The sequence below is a fragment of the Rhinoderma darwinii genome, chromosome 12, assembly GCF_050947455.1.
Source record: "Rhinoderma darwinii isolate aRhiDar2 chromosome 12, aRhiDar2.hap1, whole genome shotgun sequence".
Taxonomy (NCBI): Eukaryota; Metazoa; Chordata; class Amphibia; order Anura; family Rhinodermatidae; genus Rhinoderma; species Rhinoderma darwinii.
In genome coordinates this window covers 6,171,955-6,195,426 of record NC_134698.1, presented here as the reverse complement: position 1 = coordinate 6,195,426, position 23,472 = coordinate 6,171,955, and the positions used below count along the sequence as shown (strand labels likewise).

Sequence of the window (23,472 nt, the reverse complement as noted above, 5' to 3'; positions counted from 1 at the left end):
CACATATCAGAGTGCGTGGGCAGTATTATAGTAGTAATATTCTTGTATATAGGGGCAGTATTATAGTAGATATATTCTTGTATATAGGGGGCAGTATTATAGTAGTAATATTCTTGTATATAGGGGCAGTATTATAGTAGTTATATTCTTGTATATAGCGGCAGTAATAAAGTAGTTATATTCTTGTATATAGGGGGCAGTATTATAGTAGTTATATTCTTGTATATAGCGGCAGTAATAAAGTAGTTATATTCTTGTATATAGAGGCAGTATTATAGTAGATATATTCTTGTATATAGGGGGCAGTATTATAGTAGTAATATTCTTGTATATAGGGGCAGTATTATAGTAGATATAGTCTTGTATATAGGGGGCAGTATTATAGTAGTTATGTTCTTGTATATAGGTGCATTATTATTGTAGTTATATTCCTGTATATAGGGGGCAGTATTATAGTAGTTATAGTCTTGTATATAGGGGGCAGTATTATAGTAGTTTTATTCTTGTATATAGGGGGCAGTATTATAGTAGTTATATTCTTGTATATAGGGGGCAGTATTATAGTAGTTATATTCTTGTATATAGGGGGCAGTATTATAGTAGTTATATTCTTGTATATAGGAGGCAGTATTATAATAGTTATATTCTTGTACATAGGGGGAAGTATTATAGTAGTTATATTCTTGTATATAGAGGGCAGTATTATAGTAGTTATATTCTTGTATATAGGAGCAGTATTATAGTAGTTATGTTTGTGTATATAGGAGCAGTATTATAGTAGTTATATTCTTGTATATAGGAGCAGCATTATAGTAGTTATATTCTTGTATATAGGGGCAGTATTATAGTAGATATATTCTTGTATATAGGGGCAGTATTATAATAGTTATATTCTTGTAAATAGGGGGCAGTTTTATAGTAGTTATATTCTTGTATATAGGGGCAGTATTATAGTAGTTATATTCTTGTATATAGGGGGCAGTATTATGGTAGTTATATTCTTGAATATAGGGGCAGTATTATGGTAGTTATATTCTTGTATATAGGAGGCAGTATTATAGTAGTTATATACTTGTATGTAGGGGCAGTATTATAGTAGTTATATTCTTGTACATAGGGAGCAGTATTATAGTAGTTATATACTTGTATATAGGGGCAGTATTATAGTAGTTATATTCTTGTATATAGGGGGCAGTATTATAGTAGTTATATTCTTGTACATAGAGGCAGTATTATAGTAGTTATATTCTTGTATATAGGAGCAGTATTATAGTAGTTATATTCTTGTGTATATAGAGGGCAGTATTATAGTAGTTATATTCTTGTATATAGGGGCAGTATTATAGTAGTTATATTATTGTATATAGGAGCAGTATTATAGTAGTTATATTCTTGTATATAGGGGGCAGTATTATAGTAGTTATATTCTTGTATATAGAGGCAGTATTATAGTAGATATATTCTTGTATATAGGGGGCAGTATTATAGTAGTAATATTCTTGTATATAGGGGCAGTATTATAGTAGATATATTCTTGTATATAGGGGGCAGTATTATAGTAGTAATATTCTTGTATATAGGGGCAGTATTATAGTAGTTATATTCTTGTATATAGCGGCAGTAATATAGTAGTTATATTCTTGTATATAGGAGCAGTATTATAGTAGTTATATTCTTGTATATAGGAGGCAGTATTATAGTAGCTATATTCTTGTATATAGGGGGCAGTATTATAGTAGTTATATTCTTGTATATAGGGGCAGTATTATAGTAGTTATATTCTTGTATATAGGGGGCAGTATTATAGTAGTTATAGTCTTGTATATAGGAGCAGTATTATAGTAGTTATATTCTTGTATATAGGAGGCAGTATTATAGTAGCTATATTCTTGTATATAGGGGGCAGTATTATAGTAGTTATATTCTTGTATATAGGGGCAGTATTATAGTAGTTATATTCTTGTATATAGGGGGCAGTATTATAGTAGTTATATTCTTGTATATAGGAGCAGTATTATAGTAGTTATATTCTTGTATATAGCAGCAGTATTATAGTAGCTATATTCTTGTATATAGGGGACAGTATTATAGTAGTTATATTCTTGTATATAGAGGCAGTATTATAATAGATATATTCTTGTATATAGAGGCAGTATTATAGTAGTTATATTCTTGTATATAGGGGCAGTATTATAGTTGTTATATTCTTGTATATAGAGGCAGTATTATAGTAGTTATATTCTTGTATATAGGGGCCAATATTATAATAGTTATATTCTTGTATATAGGGGGTAGTATTATAGTAGTTATATTCTTGTATATAGGGAGCAGTATTATAGTAGTTATATTATTGTATATAGGAGCAGTATTATAGTAGTTCTATTCTTGTATATAGGGACCAGTATTATAGTAGTTATATTCTTGTATATAGGGGCACTATTATAGTAGTTATATTCTTGTATATAGGGGGCAGTATTATAGTAGTTATATTCTTGTATATAGGGGGCAGTATTATAGTAGTTATATTCTTGTATATAGGGGGTAGTATTATAGTAGTTATATTCTTGTATATAGGGGCAGTATTATAGCGGTTATATTATTGTATATAGGGGCAGTGTTATAGTAGTTATATTCTTGTATATAGGGGCAGTATTATAGCGGTTATATTCTTGTATATAGGGGCAGTATTATAGTAGTTATATTCTTGTATATAGGGGGCAGTATTATAGTAGTTATATTCTTGTATATAGGGGGCAGTATTATAGTAGTTATATTCTTGTATATAGGGGCAGTATTATAGCGGTTATATTATTGTATATAGGAGCAGTATTATAATAGTTATATTCTTGTATATAGGGGCAGTGTTATAGTAGTTATATTCTTGTATATAGGGGCAGTATTATAGCGGTTATATTCTTGTATATAGGGGCAGTATTATAGTAGTTATATTCTTGTATATAGGGGGCAGTATTATAGTAGTTATATTCTTGTATATAGGGGGCAGTATTATAGTAGTTATATTCTTGTATATAGGGGGCAGTATTATAGTAGTTATATTCTTGTATATAGGGGCAGTATTACAGTAGTTATATTCTTGTATATAGGGGGTAGCATTATAGTAGTTATATTCTTGTATATAGGAGCAGTATTATAGTAGTTATATTCTTGTATATAGGAGGCAGTAGTATAGTAGTTATATTCTTGTATATAGGGAGCAGTATTATAGTAGTTTCTTGTATATAGGGGCAGTATTACAGTAGTTATATTCTTGTATATAGGGGGTAGCATTATAGTAGTTATATTCTTGTATATAGGGGCAGTATTATAGTAGTTATATTCTTGTATATAGGAGCCAGTATTATAGTACTGGGCCCCATGTCTTCCCCACTTTCTTAGACCTACCCACTGATGCGCACCTTCTGATTTTAGCCATTCACCTTACATTTTTAGCCACAATGCCATCCACAGCCATTTTCTTGTTATAGTCCTTGAGTTTACAGTCGAGGGCGCAGAGCATTCACACTGAATAAGGCCTAGTCTTGGGTTATCTCATTCAGCATTCGTACGATACACCTGAAAGAGCCAGAATGAAAATGATCACACTTTATAATCACTTCCACTCCAAAATATAAACTACACCGATTTTTACAAATGATCCCTTTTACTGAAAATCCCATGAAATGTTTTCTTCGAGTCTTTACTACAGCAGACCAGCAGGGGGCATCGTGCAATAAGTGTTTCCAAGTTATATGTTACAAAAGGTTTCCAACAGAAGCAACTCTGTGCAAGAAAATATAGCAGCAAATTATATATATATTCCCGAACCCTCATGCTTTCTCTGTATTTCTATAGCGGTAGTGTTTCTGGAGTATATATTCATATCACAGCAGTTGCCCTTAATGCAAATGCAAAGTATGCTATTATGGTAATTCATACACACACATATGTATATATTTTCCTGTGTATTATTATAGTTATTGTTTCTCTCCGGAAATTACATACACAATTCTTAATTTTTTTTAGGTGCACGTTTTTAAGCACTGGGGTCCTTTAAGATCCTATACTATTCGCTGATAGGGTTGTGCATGTACTGCAGACTAATATCATACGCTCCTATTACTACCCCATCATACAGGCTGTAGGGCTTTTGTTTTCTGGAAGCCTCTCGAGCGCCCGCTAAATCAATGCAGACGCCTGGTTTACGGGAACAAAGACATTCTTTGTACTATAGGTGTAAAGCACCTGGTTTGTCGGCCCTTTTCTACAGAAACTCACTTTTGCTTCCCTTAAGAAAAAGGTGCATAGAGCTCAATGTCATGGTGGAGTTTTAAAGCCGCATATAAAAAAAAGTTTCCCTGAAGTTTTAAATGTTTATATAAACGAACTTAAAGGGAGACTGTCGCCTCCTCTGACGTGTCTTTTTTTAATTAAATACTTGTATTCCCTGTAAAATTACAATTCTGGAGCATATATTCTTAGAACTCTGTGTCGTGCCGTTCCTCTGTTATTCCTCTGAGAAATGTATGAATAAACTGACAACTGGGTGCTACCATCCCTTCTGAAAGGGGTGTGTCTCTGCACAGTCACTCTGTCAGCACTGATTGGACAGTGTCAGTCTGTGTAGGGACACACCCCCAACTGGTAACACCCAGTTGACAATTTATTCATAAATTTCTAGGAGGAATAACAGAGGAACAGTACAACATAGAGTTTTGATGCTCCGGTATAATTCCTTTAATCGGGCACGTGATTTTCTAGGCTTCTTATTGGTCCCACATTCATGAAGTATTGTTAATTTTAGTCTGGCCTTGTCTGGTGGTCTGAAATTTAGTGGGACTGGAAGTGCTATTTTTGAGTAACAGGCAGCGAGAACTGATCTTTGAAAACCATTGGTTTCATGAAATTTCACCTGCCGAGAGAGTCCTGGTCACAAGAGCTCGCAATCCGCAATGCATTACAGTCAACTATGCACATTTCCTGGCGGCAGTCGTGTCAGAGTCATATGGGGTCCTTCACATTGTGGGACTACATACAGTTCTCCATGTGAATATTTTTGATGACTGCCTCAACAGAACCTGCCAGTGCGATACGTTGTCTACTACATCTGAAGGGTTTGTTTGCTTGTCTGCATCACCGACTCTGCAGCCTGTGAACGCCTGGCACCGCTTGTAATTGGCAGCGCTTTCAGAGAAGAGGAGTTTTTGCTGTAGGTGCTGCGGAGAAACCTGCTGAGAGAAAACGAAGAAGAAAAATCACCACCGAAAAACTAGAGCAGGGAAGAAGATTTGCTTTACGAATTGTCTTTCCATTCTATAAGATTTTGGAAATTTTAAAGTCTTGCAGCGCTGGGGTCCTGGGTTCAAATCCATCCTAGGCAACATCTGCATGGAGTTTGTATGTCCCCCCCAGTGTTTGAGTGGGTTTCCCCCCACACCCGAAAAACATACCAATAGGGAATTTAGATTGTGAGCCCCAATGGGGACAGTAAGGACCTCTGTACAGCTCTGCGGAATATGTTGGCGCTATATAAGTAACAAGTAGTAAGCAGTGGACTCATCATACCCTGGATCGGGTGCAAGGCAAGCTCCTGGGCCAGAGGTGTAACTGGAAGCTTCTGGGCCACACTGAAAAATCTACATGAGGGCCCCCACTTAATATACATCATTTATAATACTGGTGCCTTCTTATGCGGTTGAGGGGCTTTTGGGCCCCCTCAGGCTCCAGGGCCTGGGTGCGACTTCTACCTCTGCACCCCCCTAAAGCTATGCCCCTGTCCTGGACAACTCTTGACAACATCACTCAAGAGCAATGGTCCACCAACGTTCATATCAAGTTTTGACTGCGCCATTGATTCCTTCGGAAAAACGGAAACCTGCCGTAATGGTGACGAACGGAAACCATTAGCAATGTTTCCGTCACCATTGATATCAATGGTGACGGAAACGGAAGCTGTGGTTTCAGTTTGACTTTCCGCTGCGGGGTTCACCCGACGGAAACCTCAGACGGAACCCTGGAACGGAAAGCCAACGCTGATGTGAACAGGCCCTTACATATATGGTCATCGCTTCACATTCCAGCAGCCCTCCACTCTCACTAATAGAGGAGGGGCTAAGTTTGGGTACCTCCCACTTCCTGTATGATCCTATAGGGCATATGGAAAGGGGTTGTCCAAAGAGGGCAATTTCCTGGAAAAACATTCTCATAAATATGGCGTGGACAGATCCAGAGTATATACCGCTGCAACCCCGTGTGCCAGATCTGGCGGACAATTTTTATGATGTTTTCATCGAGGCGGACTGTTTGGGGACTGTGGCTTAATTTGTTGGGTACAAAAGGATTTAAGGGAACTTTCCCGATCAGTGAGGTAAAACGGAGCAGACTAAATAGATATTTATTTTGTATCATTTGTCATATTAAATTTACATATTAAATATCTAATGGTTCCGTTAAGGAATATATAACATATAAGGAAATGCTTGCCTGAAGAGCTTGCAATCTAATCACCGCTTCCTCCACGTCCATATAATAACAAGAGTTTATAATGAAACCCTTTTCTGCAGAGCTTGCACTCTACTGTCCTCTACCACCACATTATTTGCAATAACTTTATAAATAATTTTTTTGCCCCCAGATCTTGCAATCAAATACCCCTCATTACTTTATTTCCCAAGTTTTTTTACTAGAGGGTAATATAAATTCTTGCCTGCAGTGCTTGCACTCAAATATTCCCCACTACTTGATCTCCCAGGTTATTGACTAGAGCTTAAAGGGGTCCTCTGTAGCGGCCCTGGAGGACCTGTCCTGTCCTCCATCACACAGATAATACATTGATATGAATGAACACTGTGTAATGCTTCATTTCTCCTGTGGTGGTGCTGCAGAGAAATTAAACACTTTCTGCCAGATTACTCCAGAGATCAGAGCCGATCACTAGGGGTTTAAGCAGGGGGACACTTTGTGATTTGCTTATTGTCAAGAGACCCTTCTAACAAATAGAGATGGTCCAAAGCTGAGTACTACTTTAACAAAAATTCTTGCCTGCAGAGCGTGCAATCTAAATTCTCGGCTGGTTCATATCCGTCATCAATCGCAACAGCTGAAAAAATCTTGCTTGCAGTCTACTATCCCCTGCTGTTTCAAATATAAGAAATTCTAGCCTGCAGAGCTTGCAATCTAATGTAATGTGCGGCCTCGACTCCCACCTTATAAGCAAGAGTTTTTATATTGCTCTCGTCTGCAGAGCTTGCAATCTAACTTTCTCTGCTGGATCAACTCCTACATTATTAACATCATTCCCACAGAGCTTGCAATCTAGTGCCTATGAAAAATATTCTTGCCTGCAGAGCTTGCACTCTAACTAACCCTGGAGCTTCAACTCCCACATTATTCTCAAGAGCTTTTAAAGAGATTCTTGCCTGCAGAGCTTGCAATCTATCACTTTTTTTTTATTATTATTGTGGACATGCTGGAACTTTTACACTTTATTACATTTCTTTTAATATAAAATAATCAAAAATGTGTTCTTAAAGCCAACCCTTGTCCTGAAGAGCTTGCAATCTAAAAGCCTGCGCATAACCATTACGGACTCACGTGATACAAGTCCTTTTAGTCAAATAAAAATAAATCCCTATATATAAAAAAATCTTTATGAGCCTTTAAATCTTTCCTCCAGACAAGATATGGAATGCTGGAGGGAGGAGGGACGGTGCAATGGAAGTGGGGGAGGGGGGATAATCTAAGTTTTCACAAAAAAAAAAAAAGAAAAACTCCCAACATCAGTAAATGTAAAATTCCCAAATTCCTTTCTTCACATCAGCAGATCCTGGGCCGGTTCCCCTCACCCAGCTGGCCACCCCCTCTCACCCATCCTGCCCTTACAGCTAACTTTTTTTTTTTTTTCTGTTTCTTTTTTTTTTTTTTTGGTGAGTTTGTTTTTCTGGTGCAGGGAGAGAAAGGAAAAATGTGCCAGAGACGGAGAGTTTAGGAAAGTATGTTCCCTTCCCTCCCCCCTCCTGCCCGTGGAATGGTTCATTCCCCTACTGGATCCATCCTCTCATTCCAAGACTTTTTTTTTTGTGCATGAGAGTAGAGCGAGGGAGAGAGAAGTAAGGACTGGAGATTTTCTGTGGAGGAGAATTTCCCCAGTAAGCTCCGCTCTCAGATCAGCCCTTTGTCTAGGATATGTTTTCTTAGGAATACTGAGGAGCAGACGACTTGGATAAAGAATTCCCTGCCAATTGTCATTGAACTCCGGGAGACCAGGGAGAGAGCATGCTTCTTCTTTTCGTATGGATATTTACGCTGCCAAACACACTTTGCCAAGGTAAGACCCCTTTATTCTTTTCTCAAAACCCCCCATCACAGTCCAGGGTGAATGTCTGGTACCCTCTAAGTACATTAATCCTGGGAGAGTAGTAGGTACGGGGTAAGTGGTCAGTACCCCTAGAGTCTAAGGTTAATGGTATGTACCCATAGAGTCCAGGGGGATTAGTAGATACCCCCATAGTCCAGAGTGGATAGTAGTTACCCCCATAACTTAGGGTGAATGGTTGGCACCCTCTAAGTAAATCAATCTTGGGAGAGTAGTAGGTACGGTCACGGAGCAGGGTAAGTGGTCAGTTCCCCCTAGAGTCTAAGGTTAATGGTATGTACCCCTAGAGTCCGGGGGGTTTAGTAGATACCCCCATAGTCTAAGTTAGATATCAGGTACCCCCATAGTCCAGAGTGAATAGTAGTTACCCCCCATAACTTAGAGTGAATGGTTGGCACCCTCTAAGTACATCAATCCTGGGAGAGTAGTAGGTACGGTCACGGTGCAGGGTAAGTGGTCAGTTCCCCCTAGAGTCTAAGGTTAATGGTATGTACCCCTAGAGTCCGGGGGGATTAGTAGATAGTCCAAGTTAAATGTCAGGCACCCCTAAAACGTATGGTGAATGTCTGGAACCCTCTAAGTACGTTAATCCTGGGAGAGTAGTAGGTACCCTCACGGTGCAGGTAAATGGCCAGTACCCCTAGAGACCAGGGTGATTCGTAGATACCCCATAGTCTATGGTAAATATCAGGTCCCCCCATAGTCTATGGTGAATAGTAGTTACCCCCTATAACGCAGGGTTAATGGTTGGAACCCTCTAAGTACATTAATCCTGGGAGAGTAGTAGGTACCATCAGGGTGCAGGGTAAGTAGTCAGTACCCCTAGAGTCTGAGGTTAACGGTATGTACCCCTAGAGTCCAGGGGGGATTAGTAGATACTCTCAGATTCTAAGGTAAATGTCAGGTACCCCTATAGTCTACAGTAAACAGTATTCAGCCCCTATAATGCAGGGTGAATGTAGGCACCCTCACAGCTTAAGATGAGTGCTAAGTACCCCCATGATCCGAGGAGAATAGATCATCTCCGTCTACAGTGAATAGTAGATACTCCTATAGTCTACGGCAAATCGCACCCCAGAATGTGCGGTACCCCGATAAATCTGTGTGAATAGTGGTTTTCTCTAAGTATGAATGGTAGGTACCCTAATAGTCAAGGGTTAATGCTCGGTACCACTATGGTCCTAAAGGCTATATATGGTACAGGGGCAATGTGAGGTTTGGGATGATCAGTAGGTACCACTATAGTCCCCGGTGAAGACCCCGCTCCCCTATAGTCCAGAGTTTTAGGGTGACTGGCAGCCCCATATACAATACAATAAAGCAACACGTAGCAGAAGTGTGCAGTGACTGCCCAGTATACGTGCCGTTCTATAGCACCGCTATATACTGTGTTCTCCGGCAGCGTATAAGCGGCACTGAATGGAGAGATACAGGGAATGTTGAAGAAACAGATGTGTCACTTGTTCCTTTTCTCTTGCCTCTGGCTTCATACTTGGGGGGGTGGGCTCATTTTTGTCTTTCCATGCTGGGCTTGCAACTTTATGCTGGATCGGGGATGATGTGCGCAGATTTTTGCCTGTTTTGCTGGGGGGCAGATGTTGGTTTAATACAGAACCGCAGACATGGGCAGAGAATGATGAGTGTGGCATGAGTCAGGACTACAAGGGGTAGTGATTTAACCCTTCCGGCGAGAATCGGCTACGAAACAGACGCTCGGTCAACCATTGTCTCTCTGTCTATGTTACCAGCCCGCTGTGATGGATCAGGATAGGGTTAAGGCAGCTGCGGCTGCTGCAGAACCTCCAACGAGGCAGAGCTGTCAGTGCCTCCTCTACTTGTTGAATGAAGCTTGATGGAGGGAATTCCCAAGAGCTGGCGAACCCCCCTGTGACTTGAGCCTTCTGCAAAGCTGCCAATCTGGCCCGTAGTTGTTGAGGAATGATTGACGGCTCGGCTTCCCAAGAGGCTCTGCAGTAGATGAAGGCATTGTGTGGACTTGGATGGCATCCATTGTAACGTCAAGAAGCGTTGACTGCGCTTATTGTAGATTTGCCCCGGTTGCTGCCGCTCATTCTTACTCCACGCGGAGCTGTTGTTTGTGTTTTCCACACGTCATATTAACGCCTCGTCTTCCGCACACTCGGGCTATAGTCACACGCGGCAGATTTGTTGCAGAAATTTCTGCGACTGAAAATCGGTTGTATTCATCTGGATAGGTTTGTTTCTGCAGTCAGCATCTGGCTTTTTGCAAAGCAAATAGCATCAATTTCTGTAACATATCTGCCGTGTGTGAACATACCCCTAGGCCAGGATCACACACACTGTTTTTGGTGCAGTTTTTTTTTCGAGAAGTGGATCCAAAAGGAAGGAAAGGTATAAATAAAAGACTGATGCATCTCTTTTGTATCCACTTCTGAGCTGGGATCCAAAAACTGCATCAAAACTGCGTGTGTGTGATACTGGCCTTGTAGGAGGCCCCGGAGAAGTTCAGCCTATGTTGTGTTGATCCAGAAGAAGCAAAAAAAAAAAAATGTTGTGAAATGTAGTCAACTAATGGGAAAAACCCTAGGCCCTGCTCACATGGAGTTTTTTGGCGCTGATTTTAACCACAAAACCGCGTCAGAATCAGCGCCAAAAAATGTCTGAATTCGCCCACTATTGATTTCTGTAGGAGGCAGAGGCGTTTTTTTTTTTCCCCAGGCGGCTTTTGCCATGTCCGGCATGCAGTGGTTTCCGCCTCTGACCTCCCATTGAAATCAATGGTGGGGGGGCAAAAAAATCACGGCGATCGTTTCTGCGCATTTTTCCCAGCATTTTTTTGCCCGCGGTATTTGCATTAGCTTCAATGGCCGTGGGCGACAAAACCCAGCAAAAAAAATGAAGGCAGTCCAAAATCTGCCTCGAAATTCCTGAAGGAATTCGGAGGCAGTTTTTTTCTGCCTGCAAAAAAACTCAGTGTGAACAGGGCCTAAAGGTGGCATGAGAATAAATCTCTCACCAATATCTTGGCATCTCACGGGTAACGGGGATGGTAACGGGAAGTTTGGGAAGAGGGATGGACCTACGGGGAGATTTTTCCTTCCTCCATATGAGAACAAGGGAAGTTTCCAAACTGGTACCGGTCCACCCCCCAGATGTCGTCCTCTCCGTGTCCTGCCCTCTTGCAGAAGGCCACATTGCTGGCTCGGGGGAAAACACAACTCCCACGTTATTCTCTGTCCACCCACAAACACAGCTGGCTGCTTCCTTAGCGTCTTGCAACATCAGTGCTGAGCCGCGGCTTGTGCCATGGCGAGAGGCGGGGGGGGGGGGGGGCGGTATAGTGTGCGGAAAAACTCTTACTATCCTGTTTTCCAGTTGCATTGTATTCATGGCGAGCAATAATCCCCCAAAGCACAGAAAATGATGCCTAAATGAAAGTTTTTTTTACTGCTGGGCCCAAGAGCTTGCAATCTAAGATCAGTGACCGTTATTATACGTACGGTCCTTTCCGTTGGTCATGTATATTACTGTAGCTATATGATTGTACTTCGCCAGGGCCTTTCTGACTTCTTTTTGAACTTGGATGGATTGGACTGAAATGGGAACTTGCCACTGTTGGCATTTGCCCGTCGCTCTTTGCCAACCTGTGGCCCTCCAGCTATCGCTAAACTACAACTACCAGGATGCCATGGCAGCAAGTAGAGGGCCACAGGGTGGAGATGACTGTGTCTGAGAGCATTTATGCTATGGCATTGGCACCCGTAACTTTACACTTCCCGCTAGCTATTCTCTCATAGTCCGTGGGATGGAACGGGCAACCTGGCGCTGAGGGCATTGGCCTGTGGCGTATTAGGAGTCTTTAAGCTGGCCTAGGCACCCACAGGTTGGAGATGACTGTGTCGGAGAGCATTTATGCTATGGCATGGGCACCCGTAGCTTTAATTTGCCCACTAACTGTTCTTTCAATGTGTATGGGATGGAACGGGCAACCTGGCGCTGAGGGCAATGGCCTGCGGCGTATTAGGAGTCTCTAAACTGGCCTAGGCACCTACAGGTTGGTAATAATGTGTTTGTCAACATCCCTTGCTAGTATAGTACACAAGACTAGACTTTGGTAACGCCAGCGTATCTATGGGTACGCATAGTTTTGTTGCAATGTGCTAGACGATATCCCTTGCTGGCATCCTACCGTTGGCATTATCCACGGGTTAATACACTTGATAGCAAAGTCCAGGAGGGCACAGACACTTGTTAATCCTTGGACAATGCCGAAGGCGCCAGTAAGGGATGCCATCCAACATTTTTTTAACAAAACCCGCCCGGGTTTTGTAATGTAGTGCTGGTCAGGATCGCTTGATCTCGGGCATGGTTTTCATAGCTGTCGGCCATGGATGCCCACAATCTCCACTACAATACCAGGATTAATCCTTCTTTCCCGTCTGGCAGGCTGTAGGGTTCAGGCTGGTTTTTTTTTTGCCAAAGGTTTTAGTCACTGTCTAATTCAGTGGAGTTCCACATGTGGCACAGCATGCTGGGACTTATAGTTCTACATGCTTGGCATAGACGATGCCCCCGGCTTTTTGTCACCATGAAGAAAGTTTCCAAAACTTGAGGGTTGTGTCTAAAACTGCAATTCTGTCTAATTAAATCCATACAGTGTGTATGACACAGCCGGGAGAGAGAACATACTATAGGGGGCAGCAATCCGGCGGAAACATTCATGAAGATCTATTGACTTTCTTGTATTTTGTAATGTAGAGGCCCAACTAGTGCCGGGATATGCTGATGTCTCCTATCTATCTATCTATCTATCTCATATCTATCTATCTATCTATCTATCTATCTATCTATCTCCTATCTATCTATCTATCTATCTATCTATCTATCTATCTATCTCCTATCTATCTATCTATCTATCTATCTATCTATCTATCTATCTATCTATCTATCTATCTATCTATCTATCTATCTATCTATCTATCTATCTATCTCATATCTATCTATCTCATATCTATCTATCTATCTCCTATCTATCTATCTATCTATCTATCTATCTATCTATCTATCTATCTATCTATCTATCTATCTATCTATCTATCTATCTCATATCTATCTATCTATCTATCTATCTATCTATCTATCTATCTATCTATCTATCTATCTATCTATCTATCTATCTATCTATCTCCTATCTATCTATCTATCTATCTATCTATCTCCTATCTATCTATCTATCTATCTATCTATCTATCTATCTATCTATCTCATATCTATCTATCTCATATCTATCTATCTCATATCTATCTATCTCATATCTATCTATCTCTCTCATATCTATCTATCTATCTATCTCATATCTATCTATCTATCTATCTATCTATCTATCTATCTATCTATCTATCTCATATCTATCTATCTATCTATCTATCCATCTATCTCATATCTATCTATCTATCTATCTATCTATCCATCTATCTCATATCTATCTATCTATCTATCTATCTATCTCATATCTATCTATCTATCTATCTATCTCATATCTATCTATCTATCTATCTATCTATCTATCTATCTATCTATCTATCTATCTATCTATCTATCTATCTATCTATCTATCTATCTATCTATCTCATATCTATCTATCTATCTATCTATCTCATATCTATCTATCTATCTATCTCATATCTATCTATCTATCTATCTATCTATCTATCTATCTATCTATCTATCTATCTATCTATCTATCTATCTATCTATCTATCTATCTATCTATCTCATATCTATCTATCTATCTCATATCTATCTATCTATCTATCTCATATCTATCTATCTATCTATCTATCTATCTATCTATCTATCTATCTATCTATCTATCTATCTATCTATCTCTCATATCTATCTATCTCATATCTATCTATCTATCTATCTATCTATCTATCTATCTATCTATCTATCTATCTCATATCTATCTATCTATCTATCTATCTATCTCATATCTATCTATCTATCTATCTCATATCTATCTATCTATCTCATATCTATCTATCTATCTATCTATCTATCTATCTATCTATCTATCTATCTATCTATCTATCTATCTATCTATCTCATATCTATCTATCTATCTCATATCTATCTATCTATCTATCTATCTATCTATCTATCTATCTATCTATCTATCTATCTATCTATCTATCTATCTATCTATCTCTCATATCTATCTATCTCATATCTATCTATCTATCTATCTATCTATCTATCTATCTATCTATCTATCTATCTATCTATCTATCTATCTATCTATCTATCTATCTCATAACTTTCATTCTGGACTGTCGAATGCCGGATTAAAGGTACTGTACTGTATATAACTCCATTAATGAGTTTGCTTGGCTATAACCTGTCATTGTTTCAGTAATATAGAATCTGTGGGGTGTGAACGCCATTGGAAGTGATCACAATGTGAATTGTCCTGCGTGACTTATATTATTTCCTCTGGAGAGTCTTGAGTAACGAAAAAACCGGCGGAAAAATTTGTAAAAATAGCATCAAATCCTGCAATAAAGCACAGCTGTAAGAGAACACGGTATCTACATGGTAGATACCACTGCTATAGCGTGAGCTGCTGTATCTAAGCCTGTCACGTGTGGTACTGTCTGCTGAGCTGGTGTATCTAAACCTATCAATTGTGATACTGCCTCCGAGAACCAGACAGCACTACATTCCCCATCATTATAAAATACATCTATTGTATTCTAAATGGCCTTCTCCTGTTAATATTAACCCATAAAGCCTGGGGCCATATGTTGATGATGGCAGTAAGATAGGACCGACTGTAGGGCAGAGGAATATGCGGTAGGCCGGGCGGGGGGTAACCATTGGGGGTATGCGGATTTTTTAGAAAAGGGAGAAGTAACTATAACTTTTCTTCGACTTTTCTAGTATTTTGACTCGTTCAGCCCTTTTATTTGGGCTAGGAAGGGTTAATCTGATGGGACAGGAGCCATTTCTGAGCGAGGAGGGAGAACACAACACCAGATGTAATTGGAGGGAGCAGCGGGCAGGAAAAAGCCCATTTTTTTTTTTTTCTTTTATTGAAAGCGGTATGACACTTCTGAAGCAGATCCTGAGAGGGTTGAATTCCTCCGGGATGGAGGCTGGAAATCCAGTCGCCGCAAACACTCTGAACATCCCGTGTTTTCTCATTACGCCGCTGACTACTGATTCTTTTTTCGATAACTTTTCCCAAAGTCACTCAAAGTTTTCTCAGAGAAAATAAAGAACATTTCTCTCCCAGGCTGGTGTGGCACTAGAAGATCCAGCAGGCCTTCCAAGCATGACATACGCTGAGCATGAGTTTGCTGATACTTCTAGTTCCACAGCCGCTAGCCAGTCGTTACTTGCCCCCAAGACACCCCCTACCCTTATTTTATAAGTGATGGCACAATTAAACCCACCAAACTGCCTCCTAAAAAAAAAAAGGCAGAGCATGGGCCTCGGAGTGGGGAGAAAATAATATGTCCCTCCCCTCTCTGAGCCCTTCAGCAGAGCCGAGTGGGGTCATATGACCCTTTCCTGCCGCCTTATGGGGGCTTAAAGACCCGTCCCCTCTGCTGACATGTCTGTTTTAGTAAATACGCATATACCCCATGAAATAACAATTCTGGAACATATTTCCTCCTAACTCTGAGTTGTGCCGTTCCTCTGTTATACCTCCTGGAAATGTATGAATGAACTGACAACTGGGTGTTACCATTCCCCTGGTCAAATGGGTGTGTCCCTACACAGTCTCTCAGCACTGATTGGACATTGTCAGCCTGTGTAGGGACACACCCCTAACTGGTAACACCCAGTTGTCAATGTATTCATAAATTTCTAGGAGGAATAACCAAGTAACGGCACAACATAGAGCTCTGAGAAAAGATGCTCCAGGATTGTAATTTCATGGGGAATACAATAGTTTACATGTCAGGAGAGGGGACAGGTCCTCTTTACTTCGTCTGGCCCTCTGAACTATTAAATAGACACAGTTGTGCCTACTGGTTTCAGTTTTGATCGACTATAGCCTAAGTTCCCTTTAATATAATAGTTGTGCATATTGTATTTTTTGTTGTTGTCACCTTTTTGTGTTCTCATTTTCCACATAATGCGCTCTGTAACACACACTCCGCATTGCTGCGTTCCCACATCGGCTTCTCTTGTGCCGCTTTTAATCCCAGTGGAACTAAGAGCTTCTCCAAGAGGAATTAAATTACTCTGTGAGTGAAATTTGGCTGATTTGTAGTTTTGTGCCAAGCGGCCGCTTAAAGAATTTCTGCATAGAAGTAACTCGTGAAATGAGAGAACCCATCTTTTATAATTATTCTCCTCCCTTTTTAGGGTGGTTGCCCCTGTAGGATAGAATTTATATTTTGTAAATCCACTTTTTATTGATCCTTTAGAATAACATCTGCTCCTTCATGACCTTGTTGGACAGTGGTCATTAGTAAACTAGTAGGGTAGCATCCACCACTTGGTGATATGGTGCCCATTCCTTGGTGACACAATGGTATAGTGATGACTCCTTTATGGTCTGGTGGTAGAATGTCCAGTCCTTGGTGACACAATGGTATAGTGGTCACTTCTTGATGATCTGGTGGTATAATGTCTATTCCTTGGTGACACGATGGTATAAGGGTCACTCCTTGATGGTCTGGTGGTATAACGTCTATTCCTTGGTGACACGACAGTATAGCGATCACTCCTTTATGGTCTGGTGGTAGAATGTCCAGTCCTTGGGGACACAATGGTATAGTGATCACTCCTTTATGGTCTGGTGGTAGAATGTCCAGTCCTTGGTGACACGATGGTATAGTGGTCACTTCTTGATGATCTGGTGGTATAATGTCTATTCCTTGGTGACACGATGGTATAGTGGTCACTCCTTGATAGTCTGTTGGCATAACGTCCAGTCCCTGGTGACACGATGGTATAAGGGTCACTCCTTGATGGTCTGGTGGTATAATGTTCAGTCCTTGGTGACACGATGGTATAGTGGTCACTAATTGATGGTCTGGTGGTATAACGTCCAGTCCTTGGTGACATGATGATATAGTGGTCACTCCTTGATGGTCTGGTGGTAGAAAGTCCATTCCTTGGTGATCTTGTGAAATCGCATAAATTCCATGTTGACTATCTCTTCTAGAAACTGTTGGAGTGCATCCACTCTTTGGTCAACGAGTGAGATAGCAACCTCTACAGTATAGTGCCACTCTTTTGTAATCTTATGAGATGGTGTCCTGTTGCTCTTCATGACCCAGTAACGTCAATAGGTTGATTGCATTTCTTGGTGACCCTGAAGAATATCCACTTTTTGGTGCAGAGAGAGTGCCTATTATATGGCGACCTAGAAGGCCCACAAAGAAAAATGTTTTACAATACCAAAAAGAGCCCTGAACCTTCCTCCTTTTTTCCTTACCTTATATCTCCTATGCATCTAGAGTACTTTGTGAATAAAGACAAAATCGGCCTATTAGGGCCAACAAAAAGAGGGTCCTAATTTATGTTAATCTTTTTGTAAAAGTTGGGTGGTGGGCCGAAAATCATAGTGGTCCAACCGATGGTGGAATTAAACATCTGGATGAGGGCAAATTGTGAACAAATGGAAAGCTGTCAAGACCTTCAACAAAACCGATCCTCTAGGTATAATTTAGGGCAACACCAACTATAAATATTAAAGTATATATAAAAGATGGGCAACAGGTGCCAGTATATTCTCTGAAATGGAGAGGGGCCTCTATTGTCTGTGGGCTCCGCGGGAGGTGACTCTGGATTGCCTCTCTCGATATTATTCCAGTTTTCTTATGTTGAGTGCCGCTGCGTAGCAAAGCACCTGCATAAACAACCATATATCCTCCCGGTTCCCAGCAGCAAACATAAGGTCTTATCTCGAGAAAAGCAGTTTTTTAATTTTTTACCTTATTTTTGTATTTATTTTGCTCCATCTCGCTCCCTCCGTGTGACCGAGCTACAGAATATTGAAATGTTTATCCTGGTGGTCTGATATGATAGAAGGGAGTCTGAGGATAATAGGAGAGGTAATCGCAGAAGGAGAGCACGGAATAATAAGTGACTAACCCCATCCACGCTTCACTGAGCCGCACAGACAGAGGGACGTGAGCTCTGCTACTGAAACATCTCAGTTATATGAGAGCTCTGCAAACAAAAGCGAGCAGATTTTGGGTGTATTCATACAATCAGGTTTTGAATCAGGCTTTTTAATGCCGTTTTTGAAGTCAAAATCAAGTGTGGATCATTTTTAGGCATTGTTTTACCTTAAAAACAAAATTCCCAAAAAAACAATAATCAAAACCTGCATGTGTGAATAAACCCTTACAGACAAGAGGACCAAGCAATGCATAGGGGAGACTTCAATATAAAATGTTCTATTTGGTGAGCGCTTAATTTTTCAGGTGTTTTGTGCAAGACACAAAATATTCATATTAGAATACATCCATTGGGTAGATGTGTCCATTGGCATTTCGGGATGTTCTTTGAAGTGGGGACATCTGGCATCATAGACAAAATAACTTGTATGTTTTCCGACTTTAAAGTGTTAGGGTATGTTCACACGACCTCTTTTCAGACGTAATGGAAGCGTTTTGCGCCTCAAATTACACCTGAAAAGACGGCTCCAATACGTCGGCAAACATCTGCCCATTGCTTGCAGTGGGTGTTACGATGTTCTGTGCAGACGAGGTGTAATATTACGCGTCGCTGTCAAAATACGGCGCGTAAACAAATGACAGCTCGTCAAAAGAAGTGCAGGACACTTCTTGGGGCGTTTTTGGAGCCGTTTTCTCATAGACTCTATTGAAAACAGCTCCAAAAACGGCCGTAAAAAACGCCGCGAAAAACGCGAGTTGCTCAAAAAACGTCTGAAAATCAGGAGCTGGTTTCCCTTGAAAACAGCTCCGTATATTCAGACGTATTTTGTTAATCGTGTGAACATACCCTAAGTGTATGTGCACACGCAAAATCAAAAACGTCTCAAAATACTGGGCTGTTTTCAAGGGGAAACGGCTCCTCATTTTCAGACGTTTTCTATTCAAAGTCGCGTTTTTCACTACATTTTTAATGGCCATTTTTGGAGCTGTTTTTCTATAGTCTATGAAAAACGGCTTAAGAAGTGAAACGCATTTAAAAAACGCCTTGTCGGAACAGAACGCCATTTTTCCCATTGAAATCAATGGGCAGATGTTTGGAGACGTTCTGCTTTCGATTTTTCAGCCATTTTTCGGGCCGTTTGTATATAGGGGCAGTATTATAGTAGTTATATTCTTGTATATAGGAGCAGTATTATAGTAGTTATATTCTTGTATATAGGGGGCAGTATTATAGTAGTTATATTCTTGTATATAGGGGGCAGTATTATAGTAGTTATATTCTTGTATATAGGAGCAGTATTATAGTAGTTATATTCTTGTATATAGGGGCAGTATTATAGTAGTTATATTCTTGTATATAGGTGCAGTATTATAGTAGTTATATTCTTGTATATAGGGGCAGTATTATAGTAGTTATATTCTTGTATATAGGAGCAGTATTATAGTAGTTATATTCTTGTATATAGGAGCAGTATTATAGTAGTTATATTCTTGTATATAGGAGGCAGTATTATAGTAGTTATATTCTTGTATATAGGAGCAGTATTATAGTAGTTATATTCTTGTATATAGGGGCAGTATTATAGTAGTTATATTCTTGTATATAGAAGACATTATTATAGTAGTTATATTCTTGTATATAGGAGGCAGTATTATAGTAGTTGTATATAGGGGGCAGTATTATAGTAGTTATATTCTTGTATATAGGAGGCAGTATTATAGTAGTTATATTCTTGTATATAGGAGCAGTATTATAGTAGTTATATTCTTGTATATAGGGGGCAGTATTATAGTAGTTATATTCTTGTATATAGGAGGCAGTATTATAGTAGTTATATTCTTGTATATAGGAGCAGTATTATAGTAGTTATATTCTTGTATATAGGGGCAGTATTATAGTAGTTATATTCTTGTATATAGAAGACATTATTATAGTAGTTATATTCTTGTATATAGGAGCAGTATTATAGTAGTTATGTTCTTGTATATAGAAGACATTATTATAGTAGTCATATTCTTGTATATAGGAGCAGTATTATAGTAGTTATATTCTTGTATATAGGGGGCAGTATTATAGTAGTTATATTCTTGTATATAGGGAGCAGTATTATAGTAGTTATATTCTTGTATATAGGACGCAGTATTATAGTAGTTATATTCTTGTATATAGGGAGCAGTATTATAGTAGTTATATTCTTGTATATAGAGGCAGTATTATAGTAGTTATATTCTTGTATATAGGGGCAGTATTATAGTAGTTATATTCTTGTATATAGGGGCAGTATTATAGTAGTTATATTCTCGTATATAGGGGCAGTATTATAGTAGTTATATTCTTGTATATAGGGGCAGTATTATAGTAGTTATATTCTTGTATATAGAAGACATTATTATAGTAGTTATATTCTTGTATATAGGAGCAGTATTATAGTAGTTATATTCTTGTATATAGGAGCAGTATTATAGTAGTTATATTCTTGTATATAGGGGGCAGTATTATAGTAGTTATATTCTTGTATATAGGAGGCAGTATTATAGTAGTTATATTCTTGTATATAGGAGGCAGTATTATAGTAGTTATATTCTTGTATATAGGGGCAGTATTATAGTAGTTATATTCTTGTATATAGGAGGCAGTATTATAGTAGTTATATTCTTGTATATAGGAGGCAGTATTATAGTAGTTATATTCTTGTATATAGAAGACATTATAATAGTAGTTATATTCTTGTATATCTGGGCAGTATTATAGTAGTTATGTTCTTGTACATAGGGGGCAGTATTATAGTAGTTATATTCTTGTATATAGGGGGCAATATTATAGTAGATATATTCTTGTATATAGAGGCAGTATTATAGTAGTTATATCCTTGTATATAGGGGGCAGTATTATAGTAGTTATATTCTTGTATATAGGGGGCAGTATTATAGTAGATATATTCTTGTATATAGAGGCAGTATTATAGTAGTTATATTCTTTTATATAGGGACAGTATTAGGGCGGGTTCACACGTGGCGGAATTTCACTTAAATTCCGCTGCGGACACTCCGCAGCGTTAATCCGCAGCGGTGCCGTTTGTCCATTGACTTACACTTTAATTTAGCAGTGTTCGTTTAGACGAGGCGTAAAATTCCGCTGCGGAGCATAGGCTGCGGAGCGGAATTTGGTGTCCGCAGCATGCTCTGTCTGTTGCGGAGCAGTGGCGGACTCATGGCGGAATTTCTCCATTGACTTCAATGGAGAGTCAAAATTCCGCAATGAAGTCCGCAGATCTTATGTGTGCTGCGGAGCGTATTGGTTTTACTACCATGACATTTCTTCATTCTGGCTGGACCTATGTATTTCTAGGTCTACAGCCAGACTGAGGAAGTCAATGGGGCTCCCGTAATGACGGGAGCGTTGCTAGGAGACGTCTGTAAATAGTCACTGTCCAGGGTGCTGAAAGAGTTAAGCGATCGGCAGTAACTGTTTCTGCACCCGGGACAGTGACTACCGATCTCAATATACATGTATCTGTAAAAAAACATATAAGTTCATACTTACCGAGAACTCCCTGCGTCTGTCTCCAGTCTGGCCTCCCAGGATGACGTTTCAGTGTAAGTGACGGCTGCAGCCAATCACAGGCCAAGCACAGGCTGCAGCGGTCACATGGACTGGCGCGTCATCCAGGGAGGTCGGGCTGGATGCCGAAAGAGGGACGCGTCACCAAGACAACGGGCGGTAAGTATGAAATTCTTTTACTTTCACTAGGGAAAGTGCTGTCCCTTCTCTCTATCCTGCACTGATAGGGAGAAGGGAAGCACTTTTCCCGCAGTCCGCAGCAGCTAGTCCGCATCAATTTTCTGCACATTTTGTGCAGATCCGCAGCAGAATCTGCGACGCAGATTCTGTGCGGCATTGATGCGGACAGTTGAGGAGGAAATCCGCCACGTGTGGTCATGCCCTTATAGTAGTTATATTCTTGTATATGGGAGCAGTATTATAGTAGTTATATTCTTGTATATAGGGGGCAGTATTATAGTAGTTATATTCTTATATATAGGGCACAGTATTATAGTAGTTATATTCTTTTACATAGGGAGCAGTATTATAGTAGTTATATTCTTGTATATTGGGGCAGTATTATAGTAGTTATATTCTTGTATATAGGGGGCAGTATTATAGTAGTCATATTCTTGTATATAGGGGGCAGTATTATAGTAGTTATATTCTTGTATATAGAGGCAGTATTATAGTAGTTATATTCTTGTATATGGGAGAAGTTTTATAGTAGTTATATTCTTGTATATAGGGGCAGTATTATAGTAGTCATATTCTTGTATATAGGAGCAGGATTTTAGTAGTTATATTCTTGTATATAGGAGCAGGATTATAGTAGTTATATTCTTGTATATAGGGGCAGTATTATAGTAGTTATATTCTTGTATATAGGGGCAGTATTATAGTAGTTATATTCTTGTATATAGGAGCAGTATTATAGTAGTTATATTCTTGTATATGGGAGCAGTATTATAGTAGTTATACTCTTGTATATAGGGGGCAGTATTATAGTAGTTATATTCTTGTATATAGGGAGCAGTATTATAGTAGTTATATTCTTGTATATAGGGGAGCAGTATTATAGTAGTTATATTCTTGTATATAGGGGCAGTATTATAGTAGTTATATTCTTATACATAGGAGGCAGTTTTTATAGTAGTTATACTGTATTCTTATCCATTAGTCAATTATCAATGGATTTGCCCTTTATTTGTTTTTCTCCAACCTATTAACATAACGTCCATAGAGATTTTTTTAAGTCTTTTCAGAAACATCCGAAAACCATTTGAAGTGATGTTTTACACATTTAAATCTTTTATAGATAATAATTATTTTAAGATAGTGTTTTTATTTTAAACTAAGCAATTCATTTATTTTGAAGTTGGGCGATCCCACCGCGGAGGGTGGTGTAACGGGGGTAGATGTTCAGCAGG

At 39.3% G+C, this 23,472-nt stretch overlaps 1 protein-coding gene across 1 annotated transcript in view; it reads left to right on the top strand.

The window, feature by feature from the left end:
- The first annotated feature begins 7,980 nt into the window (after positions 1-7,980).
- The window catches only part of KIRREL1 (kirre like nephrin family adhesion molecule 1), a 173,656-nt gene continuing 158,164 nt past the window's right edge, over positions 7,981-23,472 (top strand). The window contains exon 1 of the mRNA XM_075843714.1: positions 7,981-8,323. Within this exon, the coding sequence (XP_075699829.1) occupies positions 8,272-8,323 (52 nt within the window). The 5' untranslated portion in view covers positions 7,981-8,271. The remainder of the gene's footprint in view (positions 8,324-23,472) is intronic.